This window comes from Trichosurus vulpecula, chromosome 4 (assembly GCF_011100635.1).
Source record: "Trichosurus vulpecula isolate mTriVul1 chromosome 4, mTriVul1.pri, whole genome shotgun sequence".
Taxonomy (NCBI): Eukaryota; Metazoa; Chordata; class Mammalia; order Diprotodontia; family Phalangeridae; genus Trichosurus; species Trichosurus vulpecula.
Window position 1 is genome coordinate 384,510,317 of NC_050576.1, and position 25,116 is coordinate 384,535,432.

The following is a 25,116-nucleotide window of genomic DNA, read 5'->3' on the forward strand; positions in this document are numbered from 1 at the left end:
CAGTGTATCTTAAGAGATTAGGGTCATAATCTAAGTTATGTCATGGTGAAAAACAGACTAAGAATTTTCAGTAAGGAAATTATCAGAAATAAATAGACCAGCTACTGTTCACAGGTCTTAAATTGTTCTCATTAAGTCTTCAGAGAGTCTCTTCTAAAGGAAATTGCTGCTACTGATCACTTCAGAAGCCCGACCTGGTAAAATTATGTTTTTACCTATATTCCTGCCAAAGTTTATTGCAGTTGGTGCAAAATTGCTGCATAATGTCCTTTCCCTCCTTCTAACAATAATATATCAATGGAAGGGGGGGAAGTAAATGCAAGTAAAAGCATTATCTATTCAGTGATAAATAGAACATCCTGATCAATGGTCCACCATTAACAGTATCACAAGGGATTTACAAAGATGCTTTAGTATATTTTTTATTCATTCAGTATCTCATATTGCAATTTTAGAAGTATATTTTAGGTATATGGTGCATAACATTTTTACAATAAATTGTTTTTTATGTGAAAAATAAACAATTTCTTTCCCTCCAAGGTACCCTTAAAAAGAGCTAAATGTAACTGGGATGGCCACTTAGAAGTAGGCATCCAAATATAGTCTTTTCTTTGAATATTGCTATCAGTCCAATGCAGAATTTAAGCAAGAAGAAATTAAGCCTACAATGAATAAACTTGGGGAATAGTATTATTATTTTAGGAAAAGTAATCCATTTCAGAATATAATTTTACACAGCTACAAAAAATGGAATTATCTCAATTTATCACATTAAATGTTCTGGGAAAGTTTGTAAATCCATAGTAGAATGAAGCCATTTTCAGAAGGAAGTTGTGTTATACATTTCTCTAAATTGGTCATTAACACTCTTGATGACTAATTACTCAACTAATCAGCAATAATTCTGATTACTGAAATTATGACAATGTAACTAAAAGTCAAATATTCTATTGAGTAGATTAAAATTGTAAAATAGTAGTAAATTTGTGTCCTTATGTTTCTTCAAGTCATGTCTCATATCTGTTTTTGTTCCTTTTCACTTCCTGGTAGAAAATTAATTTGTTTTAGTCCATTAGCTGTGCAATTTTGAAGTTCTATCTTTGGGATCTCATTCATGCCACTTCAACATCTCTACTATTTTTCATCTCTATGTTTCATTGCTGTGTTTAATCTTAGTCTTTTAATTCCATGGAGATGACACTGGTCTGTTTTCATTCAACTTGCTCTGTGATCCCTTAATCTCCTAACCAGCTGCCTATCTTGACTGTCAGCTGCAATCTAAACTATGATTTCCAATACATTAAATACTTGAAAGATGTTAAGTCTTCTTTGTCAGACATCACTAACTATGCTATGTTTTCCCCCTTAGATTAAGGCTTAAACATTTTAAATCACAAACAGAATTGGTGAAAATTTTTGACTCTATTTTTTTTTAAATTTTGGGCTTATCAATTATTAAAAATATAATAATCCATCAGTATTCACTTCTGTGTGGTCATGGGTTAATTTAAGAAGCAACATGATATGGTGAAAAGAATTAATAGAAACCCATTTTCCATAAGTTTTCAGCACAAGATTTTCTGTCTGTCTCTCATTTATTTTCTCTCATCAACTCAAACTGATGATCATATCAGTACAGGGCAGGAAGCACATGATACCACCTTTAGAAGGCAGAGGTTTGAGGAGCTATGTTGAGTGCATATGTTGACATTCTCTATAACTTATCCCTACATCTCTGTGTCTTTTTTATCTCAAGGGTAAAAATGAATAAAATGGTCATATAGAGAGTGCTTTAAAAATTTTAAAGTACAGAAATGTTAGAGATGAGGAAACCGAGACTGATGGAGGTTAAATGACTTGCCCAGGGTTAGAAAGGTACCAAGCTTCTGAGGCAGCATTTGAACTCAATTCTTTCAGACTCTAACTACAGCATTCTACTCACTATATCACCTAATATCCTAATTCAGTACTGACATCCACAAATCAGTATGTGCTAATGTATTTGTTTTTTTCTTCTAAATCTTAACCATAGGCTTTGATTCTATGAAGAAACCCAATTTGTGACCCTATCTAATCTTTGGCTGTTACTTACTTGGATCTTGATTAAGATCCCTCTTTTTTCCCTAGGAAAATATTTTTCCCCAGCCCCAGTTATTGCCGCAATGATTAGCACACAGAGGTGACCCTCCGTTACTCAATGATTCCAAATTTGCTCTTTCTCGCTCCATTTGACCAGACCATTAGATTGCCCCAAATATCTCTCTTTCTTTGATTGCACCATCCCAATCGTACATTATTCCCATGCCTTGGCTCAGAGTGGCTGCTGTTCTGGTCCTGATACCAACATACCCTAACTCTTTCTCACCTTTCTCTACCATCATTTGCAAAATCCTGCGACTCAGCATACACTCCCACAAGCAGAATGAAGTGCTGAACAAAGAGTCAATTTCCTCTTATGTTTTCACATCTTGAACATAAACAAGATGGTAGATTTGGGGGAGGGGGCATGAGAAATGGAGACAAAGAGATAAAAGGGAGAGAGCAAGACGTAAAGGGAAGAGAGGAAGAGAGTGCTAAAATATATTAATTTTAGAAAAAAAATCTGCACTTCTAGCTTTAATCATACCTCTGAAGTTTAAAACTGAGAAAAGCAAAGTAGGGCATGAATAGCTAAAAAGAGGAGAATAAGTTTAGACTTGTAATTCAGGAACATATAGGACAAAGGCTTTATTTTCAAAGGAGGCCTGAGTTTTGACTCTGATCTGAGGTTCTGACCCTTACCACCTGTGAAGATTACCCATTTATTGAACCTCAATTTTTTCATTTGTTCAATAGGGGTAATAACAATTATAGTACTCACCTCATAGGGTTATTATAAATAAAAGTTTTTGTCTAAGTGGTGTCTATATTAAATAAGTCAGTGACACATGATTTTCTCATATTCATGAATGATGTCCACCTTCAAAATCACTTCACACAAAGTCCATTTCTATCTCTATATCTCCGATCCTATTATTCTTAAGTAGAAGGTTTAAGAAGTTGTTCAAGCAAGAAACAACATTCCTAGGTGATTAACTTTCTGATGGCAAGCACTAATGTCTGAGAAATCTGAAAGGTTTCTCTTAGGAAACGAGCCTTGGACAAATCCAGTAATTCTAAGAGGCAGAGGTAAAGAGTGAATGAATTATAGGTATTAGTGACAGCCTGTGCAAAAGCAGCAAAACTAGTCAGTAATTCAATAAACATTTACTAAACACCTACTAGGTGCCAGGCACTGTGTTAAGTACTGGGGATACAAAGGAAGACAAAAGATAGTACATGCTCTTAAAGAAAATCAGTTTCAAGGAAGAGCAGAAAAGGTTGATTGCCTGGAATTTAAAGCGTGTAAAAAAGACTAACATGATATGAAACTGGAAAGGTTAGGTGGGAGTAGCAGTGTAAACAACTTTAATTGACAGACTACAGAGTGTATGTTTGATCTGAAAGGAAGTGGGGAAATATTGAATATTTTCATGTTTTTTATTTTTTTCAGCCCCAAAGTATTCAATTTTATTCCTTACATTCAGGTAAGGAATATAGGTATCTCGGAGAATAGAACCCTGGGTCTGGAGTCAGGAAGAACTGAGTTCAAACAGGCCTCAGACACTAGCTATAGGAACCTGGGCAAATGACTTAACCTCTGTTTGCCTTAATCCACTGTAGAAGGAAATGGCAAACCACTCCAGTACCTTTGCTAATAAAATCCCATGAATATTATGATCCACACAGTTACAAAGGATGGGAGGAGATTAAGTAAAAGGCGAAGGTACTGACAGAAGAGAGGGCAGATAAGGGGAGGTGGTAGACAGAAACAAAACACTGGTGAGACGGAAAAGAGTGAAAGGAGAGAAAGGACAAACAGGAGGAAAAATTGGATGGAGGGAAAAGCACAGTTAGTAATCATAACTGTGAATGTGAATGGCATGATCTCTCCCATAAAATGGAAGCAGATAGCAGAATGGATCAAAAACCTGAATCCTACAATATGTTATTTACAAGAAACACACTTGAAGCAGAGGGAAGAACAGGTAGAATAGTAAAGGTAAGGGGCTGGAGCAGAATCTATTATGCATCAGCTGAAGCAAAAAAAGAAAAAGTAGGGGTAGCAATCCTGATGTCAGATGTAGTAAAAGCAAAATTAGAGCTAATTAAAAGAGATAAGGAAGGAAGCTACATCTTGCTGAAAGGTACCATAGACGATGAAAAAAAAATCAATACTAAACATAAAAATATAGGCACCAGGTGGTATAGGCTCTAAATTCTTAAAGAAGTTAAGTGAGTTACGGCATTATTAAATATAAAATAGATAATTTTGATTATATTAAAATAAAAAGCTTTTATACAAACAAAACCAATGCAACCAAGATTAGGAGGAAAGCAGAAAATTGAAAAACAATCTTTACAGCAAGTGTTTCTAAGGCCTCATTTCTCAAATATATAGAGAACTGAGTCAAATGTATAAGAACATAAGCCATTCCTCAATTGATGAATGGCCAAATGACAATAACCAGTAGTTTTCAGATGAAGAAATCAAAGCTGCTATAGGCATATGAAGAAGTGCTATAAATCACTTTTGGTTAGAGAAATGCAAATTAAAACAACTCTGATATACCACCTCACACCTGTCAGATTGGCTAATAAGAGAAAAAAGGAAAATGATAAATATTAAAGAGGATGTGGAAAAATTGGGAAACTAATTTACTGTTGGTAGAATTGTGAACTGATCCAACCTTTCTTGAGAGCAATTTGGAGCTATGCTGAAAGAGTGACCAAACTGTGCATATCTTTTGATCCAGCATACCGCTACTGCGTCTGTTTCCCCAAGAGATCATAAAAAAGGAAAAAGGATCTAGATGTGCAAATATTCATAGCAGCCCTTTTGGTGGCGTCAAAATATTGGAAATTGAGGGGATATCTATCAATTGGGAAAGGGCTGAACAAGCTGTGGTTGTATGAATGTAATTAAATACTATTATGTAATCTATATTTTGAGCTCCATGTTATCTTATATTAGGCTTTTGCTAATGCAAGCCTCCTTGAATCTGTGTTAAGGCAATGGTTTCACTTTTGATCTGAGTATCAAACTGCTTTCTAATCTATTTACCCTATTCTCTATCACATATTGCCTTATTTTTTTTCTAAAGGATGACTTGAAAAACTGTCTAATACATTTCAAAAACTATAGGTATAATATAGTTAAAACATTTCCAGATCTACCAGTTTAGTTACTCTGTTAAAAAATAAAAAAGGAAGAGTCAACAAGTTGGCATGATGTGATTTCGATGAAGTTATGCAAATTGCTAGCAATTATGATTTCTCTTTCTAAATTTCTCATAAACTGTTCCTTAAATTATAACATTCTGGAATTTTGTCAGGGAAGGCAGACAGTTTTATTTCCCTATAATTTAGGAGCCTTACCCTCCTTCTTTTGGAAATCAGGAAAAATGTCTATTTCTTCTGTGCAGTAAAACTTATCTTGTTCCCCATGGTCTTTTAAAGATCCATATATAGAATGCACAGTGTAATTCCAGTGTAAGCATATAAATTCTTTTGGAGTCTTTATCCCAACTCCATTTGGCATTGATGAGGTGACTCCCCAAAAGGTTATCTAGCTACATTCCTCCACCATAGGTCTATGAAACGATTTAACATTTAAGCACCTACTTGCATGCTTCCCAATGATTATTAGTAATATCAATTAGTCAGCTAGGCTTATTTAGCTCTTAGAAAGAATATTTACTTGGATGTCATGGTAGAAACAGTATAGAACATATTTTCTCCCCAAAGAGTCTTAGACACTTCCACCAACACCTGGATAATCTTGGAAGGAGTGAACTCAGCCTTAGACATCATATGGGGCAAAGGAGAAGCTTATAGATCTAGTTGCTGGAAGTATTTTCCTAATGTTTATAAGGTATTGATAAAGTTCCCCTTAAGCAAAACATAGGTTTTTGAAAAGGCTGCTTGTAGAGTTTTGAATTTGTTTACTTGCATCTATTCTGTTCTTGGCTCCAAATGCAGACATTACCATCACCTTCTTTGGTCATGGGTAAACTGCTAGGATGCTGATGAAAGAATCCCAATCCTCTAACCAAGCACATGGGAACCTAGAGATCTAGACTAAAGCTGACATTCTCCTTCCAGCTCCAAGTGATTCCTTCTTAAGGGCTTGATTGGAACACTCTCCCTTCACTCAACATTTGTTCCAAATCTCTTCATTTTGGAACTGGATCAATATTCAATAGATGACTCTCAGGGTATGTCCAGATTTCCTCAGCCAATCTACAGACATCTACATACTTCCTAAGTAATATCACTGAAGTTTACCATCGGTCCCAAAGCTTTTGTTTAAATGATTTGTTGATCGATATGTACTCTCATCTGCTCATGGTAGATATTAGTTCATTATGTTTTGTCATTTACTTTAAGTAGGGTGGGGTAATTATTGAATAGATCCCATGATCCTCACATGTAAACCAAGATATTATTCTTCCTTTGAGGTGTCAAATCTTCAATAAACCTTCCATCATCTCCACAAGCTAAAAGTACTTTTTGTCCCTTCCTTTCCTAACACTCTGGATTTCTCCTCTCTGCCATTATATTAAAAGTTGAGTTATGCTTAGTTATCTCTATTTGATTTCCTCTCCCAGGATAATTTGTGTTTCTTCAGGGCAAGGAATGTGTCTCTTTTCTTTATTTTCTCTTTAACCAACCTGATTCATTTTGTGTAGTAAGTTTCAATAAATGTTTGTGGACTTGACTTGTTTTTCACAAATTAAAGACCAATTTCTATCATTTGGATTTAAGTAGAAATTTGACTCAGAGATATCAGATAGCAAATAAAATATTGTTATCTGATGACAACTGCATGACACTACGGATCTGAGGCCCTAAGATCCTGAGAAGCATGCCTTGCAGATTCAAATATACATATGATTCAAATGGCATTTTTTTTGCATCTTGCAAATATTTTATCACATCTCTTAGGCCATGGTTTAGGGTGTGCAGACACTGAATTGTTAAAACATTTTTTGTTTCTGTTTTTCTATTTTTTTTGTTAAATTGTTATAACATTAAAATGTATACATTTCTGAATTAAATAATTTCATTAAGATTTGGAAAGAATTGAGTTAGACAAATGTGGGAAATCACTATTAGGATAACACTATTAAGCTAAAGAAGACAATAATAGTTCTTACTATAGGATTAATGCATTGTCTTTCAGAAATGCAATGACATATATGCTCCTGATGCCTAACTAGTAAATAGAGCAACCATATTATCAAAACAAAAAAAATTATCATGGTTAGTTTAATTTGAAAAATAGTTATGGTTGGTTATTTTTAGTTAATTTTACAATTAATATTAAAACTGAAAGTCCTAGAGATAGAAATGAAGTATAAATACACAAATTACTCTTGAGAGAACAAATTGATTTATAATAGCAAAAAAATGCACTTTTTGGCATAATGTGCTATATTTATGTAATTGAAAGTGAATGACATGAAATAAAATATTTATCACAAATTTAAACTGAATAATTTTTTAAAATGTGACATTACTAGGAAATAGCTATGATTACATTGTATTCCACCATATAAAGCCAACGAAGATGTGTAAACTATTGAGTAGAACATATTGTATCATGATTTTTCTGAGTTTTTCATATATTTTGAAATTAATGGGATAAGATAAAATCTCCTGTAGCAGCTGGTGGCAGTTGGGCTGAATATTGAAGGGAGCTAGGTATTTCAAGAGGTGAGGATGAAAAAAAGAGTGCATTCTAGATGTGAGGAAGAAACTATGTAAAAGCATAGAAATGGAAGATGGAATGTTGTATATGGGAAACAGTGAGTCATCAAGCTTAGTTGGAATGCAGACCTATCCAGAAACACAGGCTGGGGTTAGACTGTGAAGAGCTTTAAATGTCAAATAGCAATAATGAGCCAAAGGCTCTCCTCCCCACACTCCGCCCCACCCCCCCGCCCAATTACGTGTGAAAACACTTTTTAACACTTAAAAAAATGGGTTCTAAATTCTCTTCTTCCCTCCCATTCCTTCCCCCCTCCTAAAAAACAGCAAGTAATTTGATATAGGTTCTATATGTGCAACCATGCAAAACATATTTCCATATTAGTCATGTTGTAAAAGAAAATAGACAGAAAAACCACACAAACAAAAAAAATAAAGTAAAAAGTAGTGTTATTCGAGCAACATTCATTCTCCATAAGTTCTCTCTCTGGAGGTTGAAGAGCATTTTTCATAAGTCCTTCAGAATTGTCTCTAATCTTTTTATTGCTGAGAAAAGCTAAGTCATTCACAGTTAACCATCCTTACAATATTGCTATTAGTGTGTACGATATTCTTCTGGTTCTGTTCACTTCATTTTCTATCCATTTATGTAAGTCTTTCCAGGTTTTTCTGAAAGTATCTTGCTCATCATTTCTTATAGCACAGTTGTATTCCACCACAATCATATACCACAACTTGTTCAGCCATTCTCCAATTGATGGGCATCCCCTCAATTTTCAATTCCTGGCCACCACAAAATTAGCTGATTCTTTTATTTATCTCTGCTCTGCAGACCTAGAGGGCTATTGCTGGGCCAAAAGGTATGCACAGTTATATAGCCTTCTGGAACCAAAGGTTCTTGAGCTAGTCATACTTATGCTTTAGGAATATGAATTTGGCAGCTGTGTGGAAGATAAATTAGAGAAGGAGAGACTTGACACCTATTTGGAGCTGGCATAGTTCATTGAGAGATAATGAGGGCCTGAATGAGAAGAATGGCCATGAAACAAGAGAAGTGGATGAAGGGGAGAAATTTCATTGAGACAGGATGGATAGGACTTAGCAATCAATTGGGTTTAGATGTTGATGGAGAAGACAAAGTTAAAGATTACAAAGTTTGTGAACCTTAGTAACTAGAAAGATGGTGGTGCCATTTAAAGAAATAGGCAATATGGGAGAGAAATATTGGTGGAATGATGATGATGAATTTTCTTCTCAACATATTTAGTGTAAGTTCCTATGGAGCATCCACACAGAGATGTGCAGCACATATTTAGTGATATAGGATTGGTGTTCAAAAAGGAGTTTGAGGCTGGATATCTAGATGTGCAGAAATGAGAACCATCTGTATAGAGATTTTATAAAACACAGAGTTTCATCTACTCAGTGGAGGTGATGAAAGTATGGATGATATAGGGAGTTTGAGGATAGAAGAAAAGTCTGAAGTAGATGTTGTATTGAATGAAACAGAAAATCACTCAGGGAACAAGAAAAAAAAATATTTCTATGTAGCATTGAAGGCCCAACTAAAGTTAGTATAAATTTGTGTTGGTCCAAGTCACTATGGTGTTTTGATTTATTCCAAGGGAACTGAAACAGTAGGAAAAGAGAAGTCAAATGGTAGTGGTGGGGGTTAACCCAAGGTTAGTTTTGAAAAGTAATGAACAATGATAGAACAAGAAGATTCAAGGAACAAGGTTAGCATAAAGTTGACTTGGTTTACCTAAGGATCAAGATATTGAGGACAGAAAATGAGGACAGAGTAGATGCCATACACTTAGAAAGCAAGGAGAGGTGGAAATGACTGGAGGTTATAGTATGGATAAACATGCTGAAAGGGGGTTTAGGCACAGACATCAATGGAAGGATAGAAGGTAGTGTTCAGATAGATGAATTTTGGAGTTTTAGATCATGGAGGTTGAATGCTTGTGAGTAATAATAATGATAAAGACAAAAGTCATGAAAGCTGAGGAGGTTCAAGTAAGACCACCAAATAATTAAATCAAGATTTGTCCATCCTTCTAAGGAGAGGTGCCCACTAGTTTAAACTGTGATGTTATTCATCATGACTGTTGCATTCATTTGCTTGTTTTTTCATGAAACAGAAATTACCTGAGAGCTCCTGAGAATTATTAAATGGTTTGCTATGCATCAGCATACTTAACTTGGTTGTCAAAATGGAGAATTTATTTTAAAGGCAGTTAATGAAGATGTAAGGCAAAAATGAGCCCATTAAAAATAAAATGGCAAACATATGGGACTTATAAATGATGTTGCTCATATTAGAATAATGGTTTCCTTCCATTTAAAAAAAAACTGAAACTAATTCATAAGATTGGTGTTTTTCTCCCAGGAAGGTTGAGGTGTGGTACATGATCAAACTCTAAATAGGCTCACCTAGCCTCTCTGGGCTAAATCCCAATGCCTCTGGCAGTATTGAAATTGGAATTGATAATTTCCAGGGGGAGCTTCATTTTTCTTTCTGCATTAGTGTCACAAGGTGCATATTTCTCTATGTGAAGATCTCTAGGGACAACAGTTATAAATGCTTAATGGGGCATATGTCTGTATATGAAAGAAAAATGGTCTTATTAATGAGAGGAAAAGGAGGTTAGTGGTTGAAATAGGAACCTGGGGAAGGAGCAGGGTAAAATAATTATTTAAAGGTCTGGAGTTGATTTGACACAGAATTAAAGACCATTGGAACTGGTCCCAACAGGGCTAATAGGGTTCAAACTTTCTCAACTTCTTAGGATACTTTCTTAGATGATCTGAGATGGCAGCTATTAGTTTTATTTTAATCTCATTGAAAAGCTTGATTATAAGAAATACATTTTTATCATAGTAGGAAGATCAAATTAGTATCAAAAACATACCAACCTACAGCTTGTGTATATCTAAACTCTATCATTCCCATCTCCAAGGAGTATTGTGACAACTAAATTAGAAATATGCAAAAATACTTTGACAACTCTAGTTATATTCATGTAATTTCTGATTACCTCCTCAATAAATATTTGAAATGTAGTATAATTTAATTAAATTGAGCAAACATTTATTAAGTACATACTATGTGCAAGGTCCTGTGTTAGGCAATAATGATATAAAGACAAAAATGAAGCAAGCCATCAAGGAATTTTCAATCTATAAAGTTTTAAGAATAACTCTGACCTTCCTTCTATTTCACAGCAAACAACCATGATAGGTTATTTCCCCAGACTACTATACTAAAAAAGGGAATCCTTACCAAAAAACTTTATATTATAAAATTAATAATAGCTGAGCATGAACTTACAAAAGAGAAAAGTGTTATCTAAATAGCAACAATTTAAATAGCAACAAATTCTAGTATTAGTTATTCCAATAGTGATACTACAGACTTTTTCTGTGTCTTAAAATATAGTTAACAATAAGTAACATTTGTGACACTCTAGAAATTCACTCTTTATCTTACCCCTAGAGCTAATTCATACAAATTTTAGTTTGCCTTATGGTCAGGTAATTGGGGAACTCAAGTGGTCTTACACACTTGGCATTTCTGGATCTCAAATTCCCTTTCCTTTAAAATAAGGAAAGCTATTTAATATGTTCTCTAAGATCCCACACAACTCAAAATTCCATGAGATAAACTTTCTTCAAGAAGGTATGGAAAAAGTGTGACGGTTGTGTGTACAAAACCTGAAGTCAAACTTGTAAAGTAATTGATTTTTGTTTCTTTGCCATCATTACCCACTTTTTGTGTATTTTGCCTTCGCCTTTCCCAGGTTCTCCTTTGCCACCTAAGTTTTTCCTCCTGTTCTAGTGTTGTTTGTTTGTTTGTTTGTTGTTGTTGTTGTTTTTAATGGATACTTAACTTTCATCTAATATTTATGATATATCTATCTGCAATTTACTTGAATGATGGTTAACATGGTTCTTCCTCAGCATTTATTTTGGTGATTATCTCATTATAGCACTATCATGCTAGCCATTCCATTTTTTAGATGGTACTCATTGTTGGAAAGTTCTTCTTTATATTAAACTAATATCTATCCACCTGTAACTACTCATTGGTCCTAGTTCTGCTCTTTGGAGGTACATAGACAAGCCTCATCCAGAATAATAGCTCATTAAATATCTGATGACTACTATCAATTTCTGTGGCTGATTTTTTGGTTAATAGTAATGGGAAATGTCCTATTAATTTATATAGCACTGTAGGATAGAGCTAAGCTCATAGGTTTGGAGAGTAAAAAGAAAAAGAAAAAAATCATACCCATAAAAATTGAATGCAACAAATGGGAGAAAATATGTATAAAACTCTCATATAATTCTTGTTATCCAGGTATGAAACCACGTATTCTGACCCTGAACCTCTGGACCCCTGGCCTGTTTTTTTCCTTTAATATTTGCAACAACCCTCCTTTTGACCTTGACTTTGCATTATGCTTTTTCTGCTCTGTTTAGCCCACTTATTCTTCAGCTACTGACTATGGTCTCTATTACTTTGATGCTGCTCACCATTCCCTGAGCAGAAATCCCCCAGGTGAAACCCTTTCTTAATCCAATTGAGGAAAATTCAATTTGTGACATGAAATATTCTCAATCTCACCTACTGTTGAAATGTGTCTTTAGCTCTATTCCAGGACAGACCAGAATGAATCTTAGAGTGATGGTGATAGTTATAATTCTTTTCCAATAAAATCAGCTATGAGTTTATCATAAAATGTAAAAAGGAAGAAACTTAAAGTCAAAGATTGTTTGCAATGTGATAACAGTTCTTAATCTAGTATAAATGTCCTAATTTAACTTGTGAATTGTGTAAGAATTTTTGGCTTGCATTTCAAATGTGAGATTCCTAAAAATTTGCTTTCTGTGGAACAAAAGAGTCAGATGAATGTGAATTCATAAGGAAAAAAAATTGACTCAAGTTTTATGAAGAAGTAATCGATTGTCTGTCTCCAGCTCTGTTTTTGGTTGATGTTGCTTTGTACTTGTAAGAACAATGTAGTTTGCCACAGCTGTGGCTGTGCAAGGCCAATAACACCAGCACACAGAAGGGCTGCTGGCACAAGTCCTCCTTTGATCTGCTTTTCTAAGGAAAACAACTTTAAGGGGTTAACAATCTCAGTTTAATTAAACATACATATATCATTGCCTCAGTTCAGGGGGAAAAGCCAGCACCCTGAAATTTAAGTGATACTTGGGATAACGGGCTTTTCATTGACCACTCTATTTGAATCTCCTCACCACGGCCTGCTGGATGGAGCCAGGCAGGCTGTTCTGCCACTGGGCAGTGGGTGCCCAACAGGACCAGGCAGGACCTTCTATTCCTGGGGAGTTACTGCCATACTTGTTCTGGCAAGTTGCTAAGCACCTGGGCTCCTCAGGGTATAGCAGCTTTGCTAGATGAGTTATCTCCTGGTACCCTGGCCTTGCTTTTCAAGGGACACCAGAAGTACAATATTTTTCCTAATTCAGCCATTGGCTGGGTTTGGGGGTACAATGCTAATCTTTAGCTAGGGTGCTACAGTGCTCATTCCACTAGGGCAAGGGACCTTAGCTTAACATCAAATGGCAGAAGCTTCTTTCCTTTGAATCCCCAGTGCCTTAGCTCAAAGCCTCATCTTTGAGACTATTTGTCACTCTCTGGAAGGAGTTGAGAGAAGGCTTGTCTTTAACTTAAACAAATGCTCTCTTATGGTGATTCATTTCATTTTAGTCATTTTCACCTCCTTACTCCTTTGGAAATCATATGGAAATGAACGAATGACTAAAGACAAAAGTTTTTGCCCTGAATGTAGTTTCATTGCCTTGCTGACCTTTCATAGACAATTAAAATATTCAAATTTCACCCCTAAATTTTAGGGTTGGGAAAGTCTATTTTGCTCCTGAAGGCTTTTCCCTTTACATTTCAATGTCTCTCTCTTTTGGTCTTTGCAGATCTCTATAGCTTTTGCTAAAGTCTCACTGGGGTACCATTCCCTTGCATAATGTTATAGAAATATGTTCTAAACAAAAAATATATATTAATAATAAGTGAATTTTTAACTTTTCTGTAAAGTTTGAAAAATATTGTCCATTCATTATATCATTTGATCACTAAATTTACATTTTTTTTGCTCTTTCTTCTCTGACGTTTAGGATCCTAAGCACTGGATTTATTAAAAGGAATTGATCAGTAATCTGAGTTCTCTGCTTCAGTGTTCCCCTCTGTAAAACTGGTTTCCTTTGGATATTAATTAAAGTCTATTTTCAAACTTTGATTTACCAGGCACCAAGGCATTTTTAAAGTCATATAAAATAATTGGGCATGGGGCTTAGCAAAGGGAATGAAAAAACTGGAACATGCATTTTTGTTGAGTACTGTACAGATTTACTCTTTTTATGTCAAGGCCTGAAGAAGGATGCTGCCATTGAATTTATGATGTAATAAAATGGTCATTTTGGGTCTGCCACGTGATAGGGAACTGAAGATATAATGCAGGTTTAGGCATTATTGGTTCAGAACCTTCAGAATCAGAATCTAACTGGATTTTTTTTCCTCTGGTAGAGTTTAGAAATCCTAGAGAACTAGGACATTTTACTTAATTTTATTGCATGATATAATTAAATCTCTTTGTGTCATGTTATATAATAAATAGGCAAACTGATATTTGAGAAGACTCCAAGAATTATTCCTCAAAAATACAATGCCTTGGTGTTAGATCAAATGATTATTTTTAAAGAGGCTATGTTTCTAAGTTAAAGGGGGAATGGTAGGGTTTGCTGCCAAACTCTCCAAATGCGTGAGGCAATTATTTATTTAGGATTATTATTATTTTGCCTACCATAATTCTGTAATGGTGTGACAAATCAAATGGACTCCTAGAGTCAGGGCATGGAGGTTAAGGCTCATAGGATCACTAGACTTAAAGCTTGAAAATGTAATTTACAAAGACTTCATTTTTCAGGTTAAAAAAAAAAAGATGAACAATGAAACTAAGTGACTCACTACAGTTTATATGGATAGCAAGTTAAAAAGCTGTAATTCAAACACAAGTTGTCTTTTTACTCCAAACCCAACCTTCTTGCCACTGCCAGCTGAGGTCCACTAACCTATCATGGAATTATTGATTTAGAGTAGAAGGGACTTTAGGGATCATCTAGTCTCACTCCCTTATTTTATAGCCTAGGAAAATGATGCATAGAGAGGTTCATTGACTTGCCTAGGATCACCCATCTGGCAGGTTTCCTTTCCTAGTCTCCCCAACTCCAAATTCTGTCTTCTAGCCATTACATCATGTTGCCTCTCAAATGTACATTCAATATACATTTAAAAATGCATTCATTAAGCACTTTGAGGGCAATTTTGAGTGTATCAGTGGACATAGAGAGATAACACATGAAAGAGAGGGAAATAAATTTTCTTTCTTCTATCAAGGACCTTATAATCATGTTGGAGAGAATGGTCCACTATTAAATCTACCGTTGAATGATTCTGTGACCACAATTCATGACGATTTTATACATGGAAAAAAACAAATTTCCGAACACGGTAACAGCCAGCTGCATTTAGAATTCTGGTTTCTGCATTCTGTTGTAACAATGACTACGTCATGTAGTAACCAACTTATTTCTTCTTTCTGGATCTCATTTTCTTACCTATAAAATGAGTATAATAACTTGAACTAAATAAGTAAATAACTAACAGAAATATTATGAGGAACTTGTATTAGCCCTACAAAAATGCAGGCTGCTGTTAGTGATTTTCATGAAAGGTATGCACCAGACTTGTAATTTTTATTATATATTTATTTATTGCTATAAGGAAATCCTAAGTAAAAAGAATCCCTCTACCAACAGAGGCCTGCACTTTCTCTTCAAGTTATAGACTTGGCAAATTCCCAAGAGTACTGAAAAGAGGTTAAGTGACTTGCCTTAAGTAATTTACTCAGAGTCACAAAGTCAATATGTGGCAGAAATGGGACTTAAAACCAGGCTTTCTTGGCTCTCCATCCAATAAATTATTCTACCTCTCACTTTATCATAATTCATGAAAATCTAGAGTGCAGGGAATATGTCAGTTTAACAGTGTCATAAAAAGTAATGTAGTATAAAGGATGGAGGCCTTTCCTTGGAGTCAGGAAGAAGTGGGTTCAAATGCTGCATCTGTCATACCATACCATCTGTTTGACTTGTCACCTAAACACTTAGTGCTTCAGACAACCTGCATGAAAATTTTAACTGTCATTGTGGAGTAAGTTACTGATATTGCTAGGGCAGTTAGGTGGCACAGTGGATAGAGAGCTGGGTCTAGAGTCAGAAAGACCTTAATGGAAAGCTGGCCTCAGACACCTACTACTTTCATGATCCTGGGCAGGTTACTTAACCCTGTTTGCCTTGGTTTCCACATCTAGAAAATGAACTGGAGAAGGAAATGACAAACTTTTTCACTATCTTTGCCAAGAAAACCCCAAATGGGGTCACAAAGAGTCAGAAACGACTGAAAAATGACTCAAAAATAACTGTTATTGCTAAATGTGTGTGGTACCACTAATATATATAATAAGAATTCACTCTTTTTAAGCCTAAGGTAAATATAATGATCCCTCTGGACCATGTTGCTCACTCCTCTGCTGCTCCAGAGAAAGTATACTAATTTTCAAAAGTAGGAATACAAACACAGTTTTTCTGAGCTGCCACATAGCATAGTAACCTTTAGGCAAAAGTTTGGTCTTCTTTTTTAGCTAACATTTATCTCTTTCTATGGGGATAAAAACCATCTGATCTTCAATAAGAGAAACAGAGGCAGAGCTCTGAGTCAATGGCACTTGATGAAAGCATCCATGGTCCCTTCCAATAAAGTGGACCTCAAATCTTCCTCATGATCTGGGAACATGGACCCTTTAATAAAGTGTCATTTCTCCAGGGCCCTGTTTTTGCAGGGTTTGATATCTAAACATTCAAAAACAGCTATACAAGATACAAAATAATTCCATTGGTTGACATATGATTCATAGACTAAAATAAGTAAAACAATGTATCAGCAGAGTCATGGGTTGGGCAAGGCAGGAAATATTTCCACTGACTAGGTGGCCATAAGATGGTCACAAGATGAACACCTGCTCATGTTAGATAAGAAAGAATGGCTCAGAGGTACAAAAATAATTTGAGGGGACTTCCCATGTCTTTGAATCACCTCCACCACACTGGGTTTGGTTACCATGACAAGGAAAAACAAGGGTGGAGGGCTGCTAGTTAGCTTCCCATGGTTATGCAAGTGATCTTACCATTTGTAGCTCACAGCTCCAGAGCCAAATATACAGAACTTATAATCATGTCAAATTGACTTATACTGGTTGGAATAGAATAGGGGTCTTCAATGAATCGACTTCCTCATTTCTAACTCCCAGCCTTTTTGTCATTGAGGTAAACTAAAGTTACCAGAAATGTTTGGGTTGAGAGTATTTACAAGTTCTGCTAGTAGGCACTAGGGAGGGTAAAGTTCTTTTCTTACAATTTCCATCTGTTGTTGATGAGGAGGGTACATCTGCTGATGTTAGCATAGCCTTCTTCTTAGAGACGACTGTAAGGCTGATGGTCCCTCTGCATTGCTCCCTCATCTGTCATATCTCAGTCCTTTAGCCCATTGTCCCTGTGCTACTAAATATTTCAGCTCTTGGTCTCCCCATCCCTTCCACTGTACCACCAGATTCTAGATATCTCTCGGTGGTTTAAACTAGCTCCTCCTTTTATAAAATTTACACAAGTGAGACAAGTCCCTCACCTCATCAGAATACACTTCCTGTCAAACCTCATTGAAATGTCTTTGATTCGAGAAACTTCTAGGCCTTGTTCATATCTACTGAACAAAGGAGATTTGTTCCCACTTGATAGATGTATCAGGTATTAACCTCTTGGCATTAAAAAAAACACCCGGAATAATTTAATTGATTTACTCAATCTTTACAAAAGTTGTGAGAACTTCTTTCTTAAGAGACTGAGGGAGTTCTTTGTCAAGGACGAAGAATTCAATGAGATATTACCTGAGAGAAATGAGTTAAACTCTCATCCTGTAGAGATGACAAACCATCAAGATGATAACCTGAGAGGTATTATTTTGAAATTTTTAACTACCATCTTGAAAGAATTGTGTTTCTTGAGTTGTGGAGGACTCAGCAATTGCAGCTAATGGTTAGAAGGGGCTTTGTCTTTGATCTTTCTCATAGCTGATACATTGTTGAAATATTTTAGTATGCCTTGTATTGTTTATTATCAATAATCTTTATAATGAAAGCAACAGCAAAAAACCCCAAATAAAACAAATTCTGTACAAAGATTCAGACAATATAGTGAGTGACAGAGAATATAAGTAGTCTGATTTGTTACCTCTTTTTGTGGCTGACATATTGATGAGACAATTTTTAGTGGACTTCTTAGACAAATATCATATTATTCATATAGCATTATGAAAATTTGTCTCAGCTTGCAGGCCTATAATTTATCACACTATTGTTGCTATCATTCTTTTTTGGCATGGTGCTTGCTGACAGAGTTATTTAATAGTAATCCTTCTGTAGTTATGTCTGGAGAAAAAAATAGGGTCTAAGATTTTGTTTAAGTCACATATTCCTCTATTAATTCCAAGGTTTAGCACCTTTGCAAATATAAATCAGTCTCATCTGTCTCCAGAAATCCTTAAAAGCATCAGACCAATATCATTTAAGTGCATTCATTTTCTTATAAGTAATCAGGATTTCTGGAGAGTTATATTCCAATGTTGCATACCATAAACCTGGTTAAATCATCCATTCTCTAAACCCTGCTGATCTGGAAAGTCTGTTTATTGTATTTTTCTTCATAGTTTTTCTTTCTCTGAGGTTCTTTGATTAAACTTTTTGATAAGATTCACTGAGCACATGTTGACAGTTAAAATTACCTTGATGTCATCCCCTCCATGCTGGACAGTCTTTTTTACAGTAGTTAAGTCAGGTCCATTACCTTGAGCTTATCCTTTAATTTAGAAGGGATGATAGAGAGCATAGCATAGCACAGTAGAAGAAACATTGGAACTGGAGCCAGAGGACCTGGTTTCATATCCTCCTTCTTTTCCCTACCTTCTATGATTCTTCAGTCCTTCCTTTCAGCTGAAAAAAAAATATGATACTTCCCATTAGACTCCTTGCCAGAAAATGACTTCAGCAGGGTTGTAGATTTCAAACTGGAAATCACCAGAGATATCATGTAATCCAAATTCTTAGAATGAAATGAGAAGGCATCTACAAAATGTTACATGAAACTTTTCTTATCTATTCATATATAGTATATATCTATCTGTATATGCATATATAGATAGATACACACATGCATACATATGTATGTATATATCTTACATATCTAGTCATTTAATTGTCTTTTCATTAGAAAATATTGTCCCTGAGAGAAAGGATTATGTTTCCAACTCTATTTTTCTTAACTCTAGCACTTAGCACAGTGCCTGGCAAATAGTAATCACTTAATAAATACTTGTTGACTGACTGATTTACTGCATGAGGTATGAAAATGTTCACCCTGCGTATTTTCAAAAGCCCTGTGGTTTTTCACAGACTGTTTCTGGTTTATTTATTAATGACAATAATAAAACTGGTGAGCAAGAATGGTAGGTCGTTGAGCAATATTAACTCCCTTCCTTTCATATTTCAGTACTCCGCCTCCTGAAGGATGGTGCTGACCCTCACACAACTCTTTCATCAGGAGGATCCTTACTCCACCTGGTAAGAACCATGACAATTATTTAGGAATGTATAAAGAAGACAAGGAGTTTATTAACTATATTATTAACATAAAAAAATAAAACGTAACAAAAAACAGAATCAATGTTTTTTTTTTAAATCAACACTCAACTCTGCCATAGCATTAAGCTAATTTTACTGCAAAGTATATTTGGTGGTTTCTGAACAGATATGAGAGATAGTCGTGGCGTAGTATAGAGAGAGCCAGCTTCTGAGTAAGGAAAATGGGTTCAAGTCATGACTCAGATCCAACTTAATTTTGTGAGCCAAATCTCTCATCGCTATAGGCAACTTTCATGCAATGACAGAATCTCTGAATCTGAGAGTTGGAAGGGAACTTAGCAGCCCTTTTGTCCAAGTCATACACTAAATGAATCTTCACTATGCCATACCTGCCATCCTGAGCTTGAAGACCTTCAAGGAGAGGAAAACTACTATTTCTCCTGCTAAAGAAGTGTGTAGTTGCACTAGTAGCAGGTAGCATTTCCCTGCATAAGTTAAAACATTGGTTTGAGCACCCTCTCCCCCAAAATGAATAGGTATATACAATATGTTTAATGCAGTACACTCATTATTAATATAATCACATATGCTGCTTTATTTCTTAAGTGCAATGTTACATAATAATTAATTCAGGCATCAGGAGCTGAGTGTGGACTAGAAAAATCAGATGAAGGAAGTGATGAGAATTTATTGAAATATAAGGATTGTGGTGTGGATCTATGTAGGGTAAAGACAAGGGGTTTTATCTCTGCGAAACAATATTCTTGAGATTTGGATTACCAAAAGAGTAAATAAGAAACAAATGAAAAATAGCATGTTGCCAACAATTCAAAATTGCAAAGTTTCAAAATGCCTCAGGTGGTAAAGAAAGCAAGTTAGCCATCTAAAGTGTCAACTTTTCATGTTTTATTGTTCCTTCATCCTTCTGGGCACTCTGAACTTGGAAACTCAACAACATATTATCAGCACTTAGCCTGAATTACACAATGATAGATTAATGTCAGTAAGAAAAAATAACATTTGGGGAGAAGGGGAAGAGAAGAATTACTAAACCAGCCTGGTTTGAGTATATGTGTATCTAATTTAATCTTTATTTGGTACACACTTGTAAATGCAATTTTCTCAGTAAATGAAGGGAGTACTATCCAAACTGAGTTCTATAGAACCCTGTGAGATGAATGAAAAGTCCAAGAAACTGAGTTTTGGGGTAATTAATAATTAATATGTTAATCAGACTGGCCAATAATCAATAAATTGAAGTCAGTGATCTCTCTTATAACAAAATACCCCTAAGAGAGATACTGAATACCTTAAATATCTTTGGAAAAAATTGGTGTTTCTGACAAAGGTCAGCCCTGATTGGTGAACAATTAATGAAAGAATGAATATTATAATGTGAGGTGGGCTTTTCCTGATGAGGTGCTGACAGACTTTGATCATGTCAGCACTTCCAGATCATTCTGCCTCCAGAAAGCTATACAAAAAAATTTATTCTCCACCCAGTCCTACTTAGATTGAACAATGGTGAGCTTCTTCAAGATTCCACTTAAATAACACGGTCTGGGTGGAGTGAATTTTGGGGCAAAGTCAGAAATGTCCTTGAGAGATTCAGCTTTGAATGAGCAAGCAAAAAGAGGATCTTTGAGTCCTGTATATAACATTGGTTATTAACAGAATAAGAAATATAATAAAAACATATAATAAGAAAAAATCATTTTATCACCTGGAATTCCATACTTAGTGAATCTAAGAAAGAATGTTCATGCTATTTGTGTTTTCTTCTCTAAGATAATCAATATAAAATTACAAATACATGTGACCTATTTTAGTACCAAAAGATGATCTATTATGGAAATAGGATCCTTCCAATTCTTCTAATGAGATTAAACCTCCCACTGTATTTCAAAGCTCAAATAGTTCCACCTCTCAAAAAATGAAAATGTTAACTCAAAGAATTTCTTTCACAGGTATTACAAGAATGTTCTTTTTTGAGTCTGTAAGTTGCCCCAGTGTTAAAATATGATAGTAAAATCACTTTGTAATGATATTATAACAAAAATGTCTTTATTATGAAGTTCTTCGTCTCAGTTCATACTTGCTGCTGAAAGGCTGAAATATTAAATTTCTTGGACAAATTTCTTTCTTTGGGGGAGAAATTTTCTTGCTACATATAAATAATTCTTCCTAGTGGGTTCTCAGTGTTAGTTTCCTTAAAGTCTCAGAAGATGAAAGGAGAAAAGAGATATTTAGGAACTCACTATAGGAGAACAGGTAAATATAGGACCATTGCTTCATCATTTCAAAAAATCAGAAAAGGAAGATTCCATTTTAGATAAGGAACATTCATCCATTAAAGATGAATGCAGTCAGATTTCCTTGAAATATAGGTTCTTATGTCATGTAGTAAAGAAAGGAGACCATGTGGTATGATCATCTGAAGTAGTGGGCTGGTTATCTCAGGATTTTTGTTCTGAACTATCACAGAATATTATCAGTGATACAGTTCATATTGCTGTTACAGGAAAAAGTATAAGTAGATTAACTGTACCAGAACATTTTATTGAATGGATATTCCTGCAAATTCTTTGTCTCCCTGCTTCTTTTCTTTGGTTCATGAAATTTCCTCCACCTAGAAAAACTTTTCATTCTGTCTCAGGCTGTTGGCATACATCAAAGGCCAGTTCACATGCTGTCTCTTTCATGAAACTTTTTCATAAAACCTTCCCTACAAAATTCCATTCCGTCACTCAAAATTTCTCTCTCCCTCTGAATTTAACACTATATAATTCCAAAATTTATCATGTTTTATTTTGAATTATAGTTATTTGTGTAGCTGGTTTTTGAGTCAACACTGCCTGATGTGTAGCTTAAGCAGAGTGGTATCTTCACTTGCTAAAGGTTTATTTCCTTATTAATCCTCATCTTGAGTTCTGAGACAGAGTATGTTCTGATATTTTCTTATAAAGTAACAGAAATGACAAGTCTTTCATTAACTAATAAATTGGCTCAAAGATCCCACCCCAGGGTATAAATAACCCAAAGAAGCTTCTTCTCTGATAACTTTGCCAAAGCCCCTACTCTGGTTTATAAATAAAATGGAGAAACTTCTTTTTCCAAGCTTTTGTTCCACTTTGTATGGTCTCAACCTCCCTGCTCTCATAGGCTTAAAAGAAACTAATGTTATGGATTATACACTTTATTAGCAATGTATCAAATAATTCAAAGATACACTTAAATATTTCAACATTGTACAAGCTATGAGAAAGATAAAGGAATTATATCAACTGCAACTTCTAACTCACAATTCAAGAAATATAATTGTTTCAAAATGGTCATTCAGAGCCTCTCAAGAAATGGTTACCTCTTTGATAGTGTATCTTCTCCATAGGATAAAGTTCAATTCACTAAATGTTTTAATTTTTATTTTTAATTTACAGAATAAACGAGCATTTCCATAAAATAGCATAAAAAGACGATTGCACACAAAAAATAAACAACAAATATCATACAAATTTCTTTTTTCCCCCTTCCCCCCCCTGCTGCCAGGAACGGCTAACATTAGACACAAATTCAATTCTCTCAAGACATATGTCTTTTTTTTTTCCTTTCTTCAGTAATTTTTCAGGTTTCCTTTAGCAAGGTGTTGACTTGTTTTTTATGATTTTCTTCCATCACTCTCATTTCTCTGCCCAATTTTTCCTCTACTTCTCTCACTTGATTTTCGAAACCCTTTCTGAAGTCTTCCATGGCCTGTGACCAATTTGTATTTTTCTTGGAGCCTTTGGATGTTGTATCAGTAAGGCAAGATTCATGACCTCAAAGACAGCCATGAACATGCCTGTATAGTCCGGAATCACAAAGTATAAGAGATTCTCTATGTAGAAGGCAGGGGAAGTTTATTTATTTAGACATCAGACCATCGAATCCCAGAACCAATAACCCCAATTCAATATAGCAGTAATTGTATTCTAAAACCAGTAAGTCCACATCAATGTAACAAGAAAGAAATTATAATATAGTATTACAGCAAGGAACAAAGTCATCCTGTAACCTTCCCCCCTGCTGGGGCCTTCCTGTAAACACTCATGAATCTCAACTGTCTGCATCCTCTCCCCTCTCAGTTCTCTGGTCTTTGCTGCTCCCTGGTTTCCACTGTCAGCTTGGCACTCACTGCAGCTCTGTGAACTTGGAGTACTTACTCCTTTTCCTTGGGCTGAATTCTGATCTTACAATGCCTACCTTATGGGTATATATACTCTTTTTAGGGCTCAAGGGCTTCACGCTCAATCAGTGAAAGTGTGTAGGCCTGAGGTTTAGTGCTTAGTAAGTAAAGGGTATAAGCCAGTCTACAAACTTTTAATCAAGCTTCCCTTAACTAGCCCCACCTGAGGCCTATTGAATGGGTGGAAAAGGTCTTTAACCACTGATTGGCATCACAGATGTAGGAGCTTTGACTCTGTTGTCTTCTTCTGGTTTTATGTTTTGATCTTCCTTGTCACCAAAATAAGATTCTATAGTCTGATTTTTCCCCACACTATTTGTTCATTTTCCCAGCCAATTACTCGACTTTTTAAACTCAAGGTAGGACTCTGCTTCTGTTGTGGAAGGTGTACTGTGCCAACCTTTAGGGTTTTTGTGCAGCTGTTTTCAGAGATACTTCTAGGGACCTATAAATCTTCAGTTATTCCAAGGTGGTATGACCAAAGGAGAGGTGTTTACTCCTCTCCTTGCCTGTGCTCTGGTCTGAGTAACCACAAGCACCCTTTTCTGCCTTGGAACTGTGAGGAAGATTCCCTCTTCACTGCTGCCCCAAGATCTGTCACACCAGCATTCCTCCTCAGGACTGCTACCTAGATCCAAGCATGGATGAAGCAAGAAAATCTTGCCTCTGCTCCAGCAAAGAGATCCCAGCAATCCTCCTGTGATCAATGACTTTATTACTGCCCTGCCCCCCATCTGTGGGTTAAGAGATCTAGAAGAAACTGCAGCTGCTACCATGCTGGGTCTGGGGTGGACCACATTCCTCTCTCACCCAGGTCCAACAAACCTTTCCTACTTACCTTCTAAGTTGTCTTTGGTGTTTGTAGGTTGAGAAGTCTGGAAACCACCACAGCTGCCAGTGATTCAGCCCCCTGGGGCCTGCTCCAGGTTTGCTGGGGCCCAGTCTGTGCTGGCATTAGCCCACACTAGACTGCACTCCTCTCTCAGCCTGTTGCAACAGACCTTTTCTGTCAACCTTCCAGGTTGTCTCAGGCTGGAAATCTGTTTCATTCTGTGATTTTGTGGGTTCTGCTGCTCTGGAATTTGTTGAGTCATTTTTACAGGTATTTGGAGGGGTTCTGGGGAGAGCTCAAGCAAGTGTCTGCTTCTACTCCACCATCTTGGCTCTGCCCCCTCAAGACATATTTCTTAAGACTCTCTTTGACAATTAATTCACTCAGTCTTTTAGACATAAAGCAAACAAACAAAACAAATAAACCTTCTCTCCATCCTTTTTCTTAATGCCTCACACATATTCCTATGTGGAGTA

The 25,116-nt window shown here is 35.7% G+C and overlaps 1 protein-coding gene across 1 annotated transcript in view; it reads left to right on the forward strand.

The window, feature by feature from the left end:
- MYO16 (myosin XVI) overlaps positions 1 to 25,116 on the forward strand; it is a 675,300-nt gene that overhangs the window by 34,299 nt on the left and 615,885 nt on the right. The window contains exon 2 of the mRNA XM_036754583.1: positions 19,495 to 19,565. Coding sequence (XP_036610478.1) covers positions 19,495 to 19,565 — 71 coding nt within the window. The remainder of the gene's footprint in view (positions 1 to 19,494; positions 19,566 to 25,116) is intronic.